Below are 14,319 nucleotides of genomic sequence, written 5' to 3' on the forward strand. Positions count from 1 at the left end.
CGGTAGCTAAAGACACAAGTTCTGGTCCTAAGGTACGGAGAAGAAGAACCAATTACCGTTGACTTTGAAGTTGAGCAAGAGACAGGGACGAGTCGACGATATTTTCATGTAAAATTTGGTAAAATCTCGATGGTGGATAATGTAAGCCCATTTATTCGAAACGCAAAGACACCTTGCAATGGATTTCACCGGCAATCTCGAGAAGAATGAGATTAAAAGATCAACTGATATCGACTTTATGGTTAGGAGACCCTTCTCAGGTACTTGACTAAGCTGTTTCTCCATTATCCCAACAGTTGCAAGTTTTTTTTTTTTTTTTTTTCCAATAATCGTGTTTCTTCGTCGTATCCCCATTTTTCAAAAATCGCTTCTATTAATTTTTACAAATTTTTGTTTCACACCTCTATGTTTTACAGCTCTTTGTTTATTATATATAAAAGTTGAAAGGACCGATCTTTTTTTAAAAAAAAATAATAAATAATAAATATATAAATATAAAATATAATATAAATAAACTACAACAAGTGGTCCCATATCCACTAGCCACCTAATCACAATCACAATCCTCAGCGGAATAACCAATCTCAATATCCAATAATATAACCAATAAATATAACATCAACAATATCCAATAATCAAATAACAGGAAACATAAAACCAGCAACCTAGCAATGTTCTAATGACCCAACTCTAGCAACCTAGCAATGCCAGACAACATCAAACCGAGTCCCTAGAACATCCTCCACTTCATTGCCTGGATTCCACGATCATGCTTTGCTTTTACCTGCACCACAAACACATATTGAGATGCATGAGTATTTGATAAACACTCAGTGAGGCAATCCTCTCATCTACTGGGCTATACACACAAGCAACAGTGATTCCAATATTCCAAACAAACAACAAACAAAACATACAAACCAGGAAATCAAACATCGTCTCGCTGGAAGGGAGGTGTCGACCGACACCAGCCAAGTATCGATCGACATTGGCTCTTGGTGTCGAGCGACACTACCCCACAGTGTCGATCGATGCCCAATTTGCTGGTGTCGACCGACACCAAGTGGTGTCGATCGACACTCCCTCTGCAATCTTGATCCGCTCGAAGCCGAGAGTCGAATCTCGCTCCCAAACTCCACCAAATCATCCAATACTCGAAACCCAAGCCTTATACATCCGTAGGAACCTGTAGCAACAAATCCCAGCAAGAAAAACACACAAAGAAGCAACAAACAAGCAAGAACAAGGAATCAAAGGCTTAGATAAGCCATGGTCATGCATTCACCTCTTTGCAGGAAGTTTCTGACCAACAATGGACAAATCCACACTCCCAGCAAGCTTCCCACACGATCCTAGCCTTGAATCCTCACTCCCACAGCAAGATCTCTCCCACAAAGCTTTGAAATCTTACAAACTCTCTCTAGAACCTCAAGAACCAACTCTCTCTTTTGTTTTTCTTTAAAAGCGGCGAAACAACACAAAAACACGACCTTAGGTCGTTTTCCCCCTTTTACAACTCGGTTCAATGGTTTCCTTAAACCAAACCGGCCAAAAAATCGACGATTAAATCAATTCGATCGAACCAGAAAATCAATGGTGTTGACCGACACCCCCCTTGGTGTCGATCGACACCCTCACCCAAAACGCACAATTTGGTTTGCGGGTGTTACAAAAGTCAACTTAAATCCAACAAATGAGAATATTTTTTTATCTCATCCAACGGTTTAGAATTATTAATGATCCCAACAGTTGCAAGTTTTTTTTTTCAATAATCATGTTTCTTCGTCTTACTCCCATCTTTCAAAAATCGCACCTAACGGTTGAGATTGTTTTTTTTATCTCATCTAACGGTTTAGATTCCCAATCATTACTAGATTATAAACATTTAGACAGCAAATCAAGCCACATACAGGTGGAGAAAAGTCATGATACCGGTTACAAACTTACAACTGACCGTATGATGATCAAAAGTTGGATCCTCCTGAGAGAAAGAGTGGAAGACCTGCTTCTCCCTGTCTCCACGGTCGATTAGTGTGAGAAGAATACGTATCTGATCCAAAATCGATTCAGGTACAAGTTGGTGAAAACTTAACTCCGTATTTAAAAACGCTGATGAACTTGGAGATGTATTTTCCCTTCAATTTCATGAGGATCTCCTTTTTCATTTATGGAGGCATACTTTCCAACGGATAGGTTTGGGGACCTTATCAAAGGTGGTGAAGTGTTGTTAGACCTCCTCTCTTTTGAACCAAGCCGGATCATGGCTGTTTTCAGCTCTGCTCACCTCTTTTGGTTGTTGTTTACTCTGAAACCCTACTCTCTTTATGGATTTTGGAGATTTGCATGTAGATAGACCTCTCACTTTTTTTTGTATGGTGGACAACACCTTAGCACCTAATCGTATACACGGACGCGTGGACGGATATACCGATGATATTTATTAGATTCTTATTACGCATGGACGGATCTAGACCGATAATCTAATTATTCTTAGTTTAAAAGTTTGAAAATATGACTGATAGAAATTTTAGTTTTAGGACAACACCTTAGCACATAATCGTATACGCGGACGCGTGGACGGATATACCGATGATGTTTATTAGATTATTATTATGCGTGGACGGATCTAAACCGATAATTTGATTAGATTCTTATTTTGAAAGTTTAAAAATATGACTGATAGAAATTTTAGTTTTAGGGAACAAAAAAAATAAAAATAAAAATCACAAAAATAAGATTCAATTATTTAACTTTTCAATTGCTAAATTTTCAAACTTAGAAATGACTTCAATTGATAAGACTTGATTTAGATCCTTAGTTTAAAAGTTTGAATATATATGAGCTATAGTGACATAAATTTTAGTTTTAGGAAACAAATAAAAAGTCTCAAAGATTTGATTTAAGTAACTTTCCAAACTGGCCAAAATGTAGATTTTCAAATGTAGAATTGATTTCAAACAATAGGTTAAATAAAAACATATTGTAAAGTTACATAAAATCTCCGAGCACGAATGTGTGTGATGGTTTAGTCAAACATAATTAAAAAAGATTTACTAGTAATTATTGAGGTCATTTTGCTCTTAAGCAAAAGATTTATAAGATGGGTGATAAAAAAACATCAAATTACTAATAAATCTTTTTTAAACTCATAATTCTCGCCAAAATAAATCAAATTAAAAAAAACCGAAGAAGTAAAGCTCAACACAAAATCATAAATTATTAAAACAAGTCATAAACATTGCAATTGCATAAATTCAAAAGCATACAGAACCATTGTTGATCATATTCCAATAAGGATTAGTCTTAAACAAACAATATCCAAAAACTTAATTCAAAAACTTGAAAGAAAAAGAAAAAAACAACGAAAGAGAAAGAGAGAGATTAGTTCAGCAGACAACAACACCAAAGAACTAGTCATCAACAGATGATTACCTTACAGTTCCAGAAACATAGGACTCTCAACATGATCCAGATAGACATGTATATGCGTTAGGTGAGTCCCAATTCCTTCGACCTGGATTTTTCTAGCTTTGCTTTCCTTGAGATCGTAACATAGTATATAGAACGGGTCTGTGACAAAGGCCGGTGCAAATACAAGCTCGCCGGTGCCAAGTCTACCCCTTAACGTGAAAAAATCAAACTGATCATATGAATCTGTCCAAGAAGGAATCACGATTGAAACATGTGACCAATGTGGTTTGCTGGCATCTTCAAGGACCCACAAGTCAACTTTACCGGTGAATAACACATTCGCCGCAGCTATCTTTTCGCTGTAGTGCGACAGATATTGGACATACCCGTCACTGGGTAACTTAATGACACTAAACTTTTCAGAACCAACATCAAAGCACATCAGAGAAGGAACTTTGCCTATCCAAGCTATATAATACACAACCCCATTGCTGCATACCCATTGAGTTCTAGGATTAGCAAAATGGGGATGTTTGCATTCGATCTTTCTCCATTTCTTTCTCATGGCTCCTACAGTGAAAACTTGATGCTCCTGCGACACAAGAACGCTTGATGTACTATTATGTGGTGCCGTCATGCACAACACTTTGTATTCACCATTAACAGGATCATATCCAAAGAAGTAGCTTATGTCTTCCCTCACAGTTTGGACTCTCGGCAAAGTAATAAATTGACCAGTAGTAGGATTCCCAATCATCACTCTATTATTATCATTCAGATAGCACAGCAAGCCGCAGACAGGTGGATAAAATTCACACCAGTCATCTTGATTCAGAGGTGACAACTGACCGTTTGATGATCAGAAGATGGATCCTCCTGAGAGCAAGAGTAGAAGAGCTGCATCTCATTGTCTCCACGGGCGGTCAATGAGAAAAGGATACGTGGTCGAGCCATAGATCGATTCAGGTACAAGTTGGTGAAACGTTTGCTACGGACTATCGATGACCAGGATTTAGAAACGCTGATGAACTTCGAGATGCATTTGCCCTTCAATTTCATGAGAATCTCCTCTTTCATTTCTACAGGAATCCTCTCCAACGGGTAGGTTTGGGACATTGTCAAAGGTGGTGAAGTGTAACACCCCTTCTCTTTCGACCCAAGCCGGATCATGGCTGTTTTCAGCTCTGCTCACTCTTTTGGTTGTTGTTTACTCTGAAACCCTTACCTCTTCACAGATTTTGGAGATCTGAAGATAGACCTCTCGCATTTTTTTTTATGGTGGACAAGACCTTAGCACCAAATCTTATACGTGGATGCGTGGATGGATTTAGACCGATGATACTTATTAGATACTCAGTAGCGTGGACGGATCTAGACCAATAATTTGATTCTTAGTTTGCAAATATGACTCACATCAATTTTAGTTTTAGGAAACAAATTAAAAAGTAAAATAAAATGTCAGATTTTGGAGATTTGTATCACATTTTTTTTAATGGTATATGCGGACGCGTGGACAGATCTAGACCAATTAATTTACTAGATTTTAGTTTGAAAGTTTGAATATTTGAGCTAGTGACATAAATTTTGGTTTTAAAAAAAATTAACATTATATTTAATCAACTTTCTAAATGGCTAAAATGTAGGTTTTCAAATGTAAAAATGATTTGAAACTATAAGTAAAAAAATAAAAATAATCTCACAAATTAAGATGTAATTTTGGATTAAAAAATATTGTTTAGACATTATTTTGAAATGCATAAGATTTCAACTTATAAAATTAAAATAAATATTTCGTTTAAAATATGCCTACAATGCGGTGTTTGGATATCCCCATTTACATAATTGTCCACCGCGATATAATGATCAGCCTTTACATAATACAAGATTAGAGTGTCTTACCACGACATACGTACCGTCAGTTTATGTATTTTGGTGGCCAATTATGTAAAATTGAGGCACCCAAACACCCAATTATAGGAACCTTCTGTTCTTCATTTATACATCCTTAGTTAGACACTTTGTCCTACTGTCACACACACTCCTACTTATTATTCTTTTAGATTTATAGGTTTAATAGGCAATCAATCATAGATTTGCTAAATGCTTGATAAGATTGAAAGGCAGACATGTAATTTGGCTCAATATTTCAAATCAAAGTATTAATAGTTCTATTATAAACGATTTAGTTCAAATGTAAAACAAAAAATTAGACAAAGAACAAAAAAAATTATAACTATTTTTATTTTATAAAGTAAACTATTTTCTCTAAATCATTGAGCTTTTCCCACAAAATCGAAATATAAGAAAACTGAGAGGTCGTCACATCAAAGATTTATCTGAAATTTGTAACAGAGTAAGAGACATTTGTCTCTTCTCTTTTAGAGAAAACAGAAATGAGAGATAAACTCTAATTAACTGGAACTTGTTATTTACATCAAATACTACACTGAGGTATATAGAAAACAAACAAACACTACTACATCATAATGAGTTGTGTCTCTTTGTACTTGTGACTCTTGGATGAAACGACACAAACCAAAACGTCACAACTTAAAAACGTTGCGATGACTCTGGAAACTCAATTATCGACCAACAGTAAAATTCAAAGATGAGAACCATGAAATTGAAAGCAACATATTACCTGGAGACTAAAGAACACTTGGAATATCGTAACTGACGGTGGTATCTCTACAGAATCAAAGGAGAAATCACAACTACGATAGCCAGAACAATAAAGCAATCACTGGACGGGTAAATGCAAAATGAAGTTTTTAAAAGAAGAAAACAGGGTTTGCTAATTAGGAAGCTCTATATATGAGAGAATGAAGGAGTGTGATGCTTGAACGAGTCAGTTCACAATATATAAGACAGCGAAGGAGTGTGATGCTTGAACGAAGCAGTGTGAACGTGTGGACATAATTCTTGGCTGCGAAGGGGTGAGAAGAAAAAACTATTTTCAACCGTAAGATCAATTTTCTTTTTATCTATACCGTTAGATTTAGCAGACCCTTAAAAAATAGGTTTGCTATTATATATAGATTTTTCACAAGTGTTCATCATTATTTTCTTTTGATAAATATTGGTAAAGCTTTATTTGCTCAAAAAAAGATATCAAATAATAATACACTAGTAGAGTATAGTGTTATAAGATATTATGATGAGCTATAAGATATTATTATTTTAGAACTCTAATGATAACACCATGCTGAGGCTCTACAAGCATTCTGAACACTGGAGAGTGTTGATATGTGGGAGAGAGGGTAAAACTAAACCTTGACACAATAAGTGACACGAGAACCTTGAGCTCCATCATCCCAAAGTTTTTCCCTAAACACAACCTTGTCCCTAAGCCAAAAGGGACGAAGGACTGAGGGTGTTTGCAGGCTTTAGAGACTCCTTCGCTAAATCTTTCTGGCTTGAATTCATTCGCGTCAGCTCCCCATATCTCAGGGTCTCTGTGCAATGTAGGGATCAACGTCCAGATGCACACTCCTTTTGGCACCACGAGGCTTCCGAGTTTTGTGTCCGCAAGGGCTTCTCTTGACACGAATGCTGCTGGTGGGTATAGCCTCAACGTTTCTTGGATAACCATTGTCACCTATATATATATATATGTGTGCAAGTGATGTTAGGTTTCTGAAAATTGTCATACTTGGAGTTCAAGATATTTTTGTTGAGAGGCAAGGTTGTAAAATTACCGTTTTGAGGTTGGGAAGAGAGTCAGCGTCAGGAATACCATTCTTGCAGAAACGAAAGACTTCATCGCGGATCCGATTTTGCCAGGAAGTGTTGAGAGCGAGGAGCATAAGACACCAAGAGACAGCAACCGCGCTGGTCTCATGACCGGCAAAGTATATGCTCTTGCAATTGTCCACCACGAAACTTTTGTAAGATTGTGTCTTGTCCTTCAAGCTACCATCACAACTACTCATAGCCCCTTCTAGTATCAACTGCATTAGATCCTTCTTGTGATCTCCCATACATTCTCTTTCCCTCTCCTTAACGGTTTCCCATATCAAAGACTCAACATGCTTCTCCAACTCATCAATCTTCCCGTTCCCATGCTTCTTGGTACCGAACAAAACATCACTTGCAACCATAATATATATTTATCAACATTACATTCCCTTAACTAATACATATAGACAGAAATGATTTTGAATTCCACTTACGTGAAGCCATTGAGGCTGAAGAGGATGTTGTTGTGAGTGATGGCCTTTTGAAGACATCTAAGCTTAGAGAAGATCTCTTTGCCTTTGGAAAAAGAGCTCCCAAAGCAAGCTCTAGAGATGACGTCAGCAGAGACAGCTCTTAGGTCTTCGTCCACTCTTATGTCACACACAATTTCTCCTTTTCCACTTTTGACCATATCTTCCCATTTGCTGAGCATTGGCATCGCCGATTCCACCACCAATCCCACCATTCCCTTGACTTTGTCGAGGAAGAACTCGGGGGCGATGATACGACGTTGATGAGCCCAATGAGGCCCATTAGAGGTGATGACACCTCGGCCGAGTATGGATTTAAGGCGCTTGGTGACGTAAGAGACTTTGCCAAGATTAAGAGTGTTGGCTTGGTTAAGTTCTTTCACCAACTTCGGGTGGTTCATGTACAAGTGTTGCTTCACCCCCGTCGAGTACGTGTACACCCTCCCTAAACATCAAATTTTTATTCCAATAAATTACTCAGATAAAATAAATGCTCAAAACAACCTTAGAAAGCGGTGAGAATCAAAATTTAGTTCCACTTAATCTTAATCAACATAACTGATGATTACTTTGTCCAAAAGAAAACAAAAGACTGATGATAAACTGTTACCGCTCCACGCGTGCTAGCGAAGCGACAACTACTTTGGTATTTTTAATATTTATCTAACTATTATTACTAGAAAAAAGGGAATCAAAATAATAGAACTGCTAACTTTTTGATCAAGTAGACCCGATCGTACAAAACCTTATTGGCTATATATATAAATTCCTGTTTTAGAAATCGCTAGGCGCTAGTCGGGTAGTCGGGGTAGGCTTAGCACCTAACAAGAAAATCAGAGATTAAACGACGATTAATCGGAAACTAGTTTTAGGGTTATTTTATTAAATTAATAAAAAATAAAAAAATATTGTATTAAATATATGTATATTCTGTTATGTTAAAAGAAAATATATCAAATAAAATATAAAATTATAGTATTGTCTTTAAAATTACGGTAAATGCATAAAACGTAATTTTAAATGAAAATTTTATGGATTTCATTAAAAGTTTGTATATTAGTTATTGTAAAACATTATAAACTCTTAAGTTAAATGTCTAAATAACAAAAATATATATATATATTAGATTTATTTTTGGCTCTAAAACTAATCAGTATATACAAAATTAAGTGGGAAGTTATCAGATTAGACGGATTATAATTAAATTAAATAGGTATAAATGGATAATCGATGCTAAGCGGAAATTAGTCATTAATCGAAACGGAGAGGATGGGCCTAGCAATTTTACGGGACGTAATCGGAACTAGGCACGGATTTTTAAAACAGGTTATAAACTAATCGAAAAGACAGCGTTCGATAATTTTTAATTCTGCGGAGTTAGTTGTCATGTCAATCCATGCATACGTTACATACACATAATACACACATATATTATTATATAGGCCTTAGCTGTCAATCAGTATGAACATATGTATGAATAAAGATTTACGTATGCATGTAAAAATTGTGGCTAATATATATGGCCCTTTCAATCACTATCTATTTACAAGATTTACAAGATTTTATGAAGAGACATGAGCTTGTTTTATTTGCTATCATCCGTCCAAAATATGGAGTCGTCTAATTCAAAACGACCAAAACGGACTCATCCGCCTCGTATGTTATCATTATTCAAAATCAGATATGCCTATCTACTTTGTTGACAAGAAGAAAATAAATAAATTCCTCACATACGAAAATTATATGTAGATTTCGGAGTCCTAGAAATTGTTGAAATTATGAGACTAGAGAGCATACCGTATTGTTTTCGCCAAAGGTCGAGATAAGGAAAGAGAGAAGAAGTGTAGTCATGGGCGATGATATTATGGCCAGAGTAGTGTTTAGAGTTAATCACCGTTTGTGATTGGATCTTTTGCATCTCCGGCACGTTTCCACGAAATAGCGACGGCGATGGACCTTTCACGCCCTGCATCGTCAGCTTCCTCCGCACCCTCCACTGCTCGGCCATCGCTTTACCGTACACCTGAATCCCTAAACCTAACACTCCAATAACTAGTATCCACCAAATGGTTTTGGCAATCTCTACTATCAAACTCTCCATTTTCTTATCTTTCTGTAAGAAAAAAAATGGTTATAGTTCTGAACTCACGACTTTCATTCTCTTGCTCTTCTTTGGCTATATATAGGCGACCATTTCCTTTTTGACCAAAGAGGTTTTAAATAATAAAAATGTATTTATGCATATAATAAAACCTCTATACATTAATAATGTTGGGACTATAATAAATTATTAATTTATAGTGATATTTATTAATTAATATTTATTATTTTATAGTATATATAGAGAGATTTGTTTTAATTGTTTTTAAAATTTAGAAGATATGAATTGAGACAATTTTATTTAGAATAAAATAAGGATTTGGATGTTATATATTGTAAAGTTTTAGACTTGAAATTTTAATATATGGAAGATTAATTCAAAAATAATTTAGAAAATAAAGTTACAATAACTATAAATAAATACACTTATACAACCAATATATATACATATATATATATATATATATATATATATATATATATATTCAAATTTATGATTAATGACTTCAGTTATATTAATTAACAAACTACAATAATATCAAAATAAAAATGATGCATATTTAAAAATTGAAAACTTACAGAAATTTTTAGATATTTTTATGATATAGTTATAAATTATATTACAACACTATATTTTAAAAACCACAATATAATTAACAGTTGTTTTATATGAACAAAGTTCCATTAAAAAAGAAACTAAAATCATACTTGTATATCAACTTATATATATACACATGTAAATTTATATAATTGTTAATTTATGATATTATTTAGACCATATTTTATATTAGAATTTCAAAAAGAAAATATTATTTTATTATATTATCGATTTTTAAATTTTTTTGTACTGACTCGATTCTGACTGGTGAAATTTATTATTTTTTTATATATAAAAGAGTATTTTTTAAAAATGACATAAAAAAGTAAAAATACCTCTTAATTTATTGAGGTTTTATTGTATGTAAAGATAGAGAGTACTTTGCTTTTGATGGAAATAATTGTAATATTTATAATTGTAGGCCATGTGTCTACCTATACATTTAATTTGCGTATCGGTCCATACACTAACATACATACGCATAGAGTTGGAATGAAGTAGAGAGTACTTTGCTTTTTGAGGTAAATGTTCAAATAATTAATGGTCCGTTATCTATATATGGTACTACACATATACACAGTTACGTACGTAATAAAAACATGAAAAATATGGAATCTCGTGTATGTACTCTATTTCTATCGTTCGGTCCCTCTTATTGTGTGTCTGTTCTGTTTATTGCGGGAGGGGTGCAATTGTTTTTTCTAAAAATGAAAAAAAAGAAGTTAGGATAATGTTTTAACTTGTAGATTTGGATATCTCTCGAGAAAAATCAGATCACTTTATTTTTTTGTTTATCTTGTGCCTAGTATATGTCTAAGTGAAGAGTATGATTTGTAACAAGTATCAACTATTAAGTTCTTTCATCAACATTATATTTGTAACGAAGAGAATCACATATTTTTGGTCAATTGTGATGCAGCTATGGTTAGAACTATAATTAGTTACATGTGCACAAAAGTAGAGATGTTATTAATTACTTATACAAATTATTTTCTTAGCTTAGACACAACCATATATAAGATAATAAATGAAAATATGATTTTCTTTCGAGAAATATCTAATTCTTAGCTACGTTCTTTAAGTAATCAGTAAATGTTTACAAATAGTTTTAAATGTAAGACTTGGGAAAATAATTACGTACATGATAATGCTTCTTTAATCGCAATTTGAAGTAAATTATTTGGGGGTCTGACGAATAATTATGGAATTATATATAACGTGCGTGGTGCGACTAGATACAGATTACACTAGTTGAAGATATCATCAGCTAGGGACAGTCCAGCGTCACGTATTTGGAACTTTATGTAAATATCGGAAAGTACAAACTCGAATTTATGACAAACTCTTTTGGATCTCGATCGAACGTGGTTGTAATTGCAATTGATATACCAGTCAATACCATTAGTGTTATTCATATGTATACAGTATACCCATATTCAAATCCACATAATACAGTTTGGCTAAAATTCTTTTGATAGTCAACCTAATTAAAATACTTATGGTCGAGGTTAAAGAATAACACAAAATTTTCAATTATTTAGAACCTATAGAAATAATATATGTATGTTTAGTTTAGATATAGATTTCGATCTAAGATCTGATCAAGAAAAAGAAAACATATCATATAAGATGTCCAAATTATAACATACGATGCCTTTTCCTACGAAGTTGCATAGTGAGAATACTTTAGTTTATTACGTGGAGGAGCCAAGGGATGTTGACTTTTTGTGTGACATTTTGTAGTCAACGATTATTTCTGTGAAAAGGAAGAAAAAAAAACATGATAAAGCATTGGTTATCCAATTTGACGAGGACTAGGACATTACTTAGAAGACTCAAATTGTAGTGAAAACTAGTTAGCGGTCCAGTTACCAGTGGTAGATATGGCCGTCCTGCTTTAACCTAGAGTTGTATATACATAATACATGTCTGGTTTAATTCAATAAGATTTCCATGTTTTATATATGGTCTGGTCTCTTCCTTTAACTATTTATAATTTTACTGAATTAGTTGAACTAAAATGTCATCTATATATCTTTCTTTTCACGCCAACAAACGAGACTAGAATGCATGCCATCTAAACTCAAATTATTGGGATCCCTCGGATGACAGCCACAGCCAAATACTTAGATCTACAAATTCTCGTAACATTACTAATTGTCAAATATTTGTTATTGGGTCATAAACCATATTTTCTTCAATGCTCCATCAAATTATATTTATGAAAATATCGACCTTTGAACATCCGTGGAAACAATGACTTTTAGGTTGTTTATAAGCCGTCGATAGTTATTCTTACAAAAAATATGATCAAATTCATCAACAATCCCGATCTTACTCCTAATTTTTTTTTGGCAATGCTAGTTTTTTCATGCCAACTAGTATAACCTTTTTGTTGGCTTCCATCTAAACTTAACCAAAATTTTGTCATCGCGCTAGTTAATTTCGATGTTACTATCTTGGAAATCAAAAATATGACATCAATCACATATCTCGACAATGCATATGGCATCATTCTAAACAAAAATATCCCTCCCACCGTTTGATAAGATCGCCACTAATTAGATCACAAAACTTTTTTAAGTATAAAAAAAAAAGAAAATGTCTAGACAATTTGGTGATTCAATTCTAGATAAGTTCACATTCTTTTTTTTTTCTTAAATATCCATAGGAAAAAAAAAATCTTCTTTTATTGTGTGTGGTATACAATGTATATCTAAAGGTAACTAAAAGTTGAATAAGATTTAGTTGTTGTTTAGGTACCAACTTAACTTCTTCTAATACATCCAAGATGACTAAGCATTGATTTTGGTTTGCCATATAGAAAAATATTCACAAATAGAAGATGAAATTATGAGGACTAATTAATAAGCTACACTACTGTCTGTTAAAGTTTTTTTTAGCGAGTAAGAAAAAAAGGACTCGATGTGGATTGTCAACATCACAGTAGAGATCAAGGAAAAGATCTCTTTCAATGTTCATTGAACATAGTAACGAACTTCAAGTTCCCTTTGTCCCTTGTACTTCGTTTTTTTCTTAACTTTATGTATTTTCATTATTCTATGTCATCATGTTTTCCTTTTATTCAGTTAAAATTGTTTTGTGTTACGTACACAATCCTCAACATATAAGGATTACCTTAATTTAATGTATTTTAATTGATTAAAATTTTTATAGATTCTAACCAAAATATGATGGAACATATTTCACCGTCGACTAATTTACTTTGGTTTGATTTTATATCCTCAACAAATATGTCAATTTTATGTATTCAATACTTGGGGATATATTTCCGTTGGCTATCAATTTTTTTCTCGTTAAAAATTGCAAAAGTATATGAATAACGAGAGATTAATGACAATAGATAAACAAATAATATCTGAAAAAACATAAAATTTGCTGCTATATAAAGCTTTAATTGCAAATTTGGTGAAGGTTTAATAAAATAATGACAGTCACAATGAAGAAAACATATATAAGCATATTAATATCGAGAGATTAATGACGACGGATAAAAAAATAATATATGAAAATATAAAATTTGTAGCTATATATCGCTTTTAGATTACAAATTTGGTAAAAAAATTAGCAAAACAATGACAATGACAATCACAATAGCGAAAACGTACATAAGCATATTAGTAGTAGAGATTAATGATGATGGATAAATAAATAATATATGAAAAACATGAAATTTGTTGCTATGTAGCTTTATTTGCAAATATGGTGAAAAATTTAGCAAAATAATCACAGTCACAATGACGAAAACATATATAACCATATTAATATCGAGAGATTAATGATGATGGATAAATAAATAATATATGAAAATATGAAATTTGTCGCTATATATATATAGTTTTTAAATTGCAATTTAGGTGAAAAAATCTAGAAAAATTATGACAATCACAATGGCAAAAACGTACATAAGCATATTAATTGTGAGGGATTAATGACGATGGATAAACAAATAATAATTTATCGCTATATGTAGCTTTAATT

At 33.3% G+C, this 14,319-nt stretch overlaps 1 protein-coding gene, 1 long non-coding RNA gene and 1 pseudogene across 3 annotated transcripts; all 3 read right to left on the reverse strand.

Annotated features, from left to right (window-relative positions):
- Window positions 1-571: 571 nt before the first annotated feature.
- LOC147919074 (uncharacterized) lies at window positions 572-2,200 on the reverse strand. The gene is made up of 2 exons (XR_015594000.1): window positions 2,094-2,200; window positions 572-2,012 (listed from the first exon to the last, which is right to left on the reverse strand). It is a non-coding gene; the product is annotated as an uncharacterized LOC147919074 (long non-coding RNA).
- A 1,014-nt stretch (window positions 2,201-3,214) lies between these two features.
- Window positions 3,215-4,593, reverse strand: LOC147919075 (putative F-box protein At3g10790 pseudogene; annotated as a pseudogene).
- A 1,880-nt stretch (window positions 4,594-6,473) lies between these two features.
- LOC147919076 (cytochrome P450 714A1-like) lies at window positions 6,474-9,834 on the reverse strand. 2 transcript variants are annotated; one of them, XM_087506649.1, is made up of 4 exons: window positions 9,417-9,834; window positions 7,584-8,064; window positions 7,110-7,500; window positions 6,474-7,009 (listed from the first exon to the last, which is right to left on the reverse strand). In XM_087506649.1, the coding sequence occupies exons 1-4, from the start codon at window positions 9,718-9,720 to the stop codon at window positions 6,587-6,589; spliced, it is 1,599 nt and encodes a 532-aa protein (XP_087362775.1). In that variant the 5' UTR covers window positions 9,721-9,834; the 3' UTR covers window positions 6,474-6,586. The 2 variants fall into 2 exon arrangements, with proteins under 2 accessions (XP_087362775.1, XP_087362776.1); XM_087506650.1 differs by having other exon boundaries at window positions 7,584-8,440; window positions 9,417-9,766.
- Between the last annotated feature and the right edge of the window lie 4,485 nt (window positions 9,835-14,319).

This window comes from Camelina sativa, chromosome 20 (genome assembly GCF_030686135.1).
Source record: "Camelina sativa cultivar CO46 ecotype springtype chromosome 20, ASM3068613v1".
Taxonomy (NCBI): Eukaryota; Viridiplantae; Streptophyta; class Magnoliopsida; order Brassicales; family Brassicaceae; genus Camelina; species Camelina sativa.

Bases quoted from the DNA above. Each gene is read 5' to 3' on its own strand.
- LOC147919076 (XM_087506649.1), bottom strand. From the start codon at position 9,720: ATGGAGAGTTTGATAGTAGAGATTGCCAAAACCATTTGGTGGATACTA. The intron at 7,501-7,583 runs GTAAGTGGAATT...TATGGTTGCAAG, and splicing joins TTCAGCCTCAATGGCTTCAC to TGATGTTTTGTTCGGTACCA. The intron at 7,010-7,109 runs GTAATTTTACAA...ATATATATATAG, and splicing joins CTCTTCCCAACCTCAAAACG to GTGACAATGGTTATCCAAGA.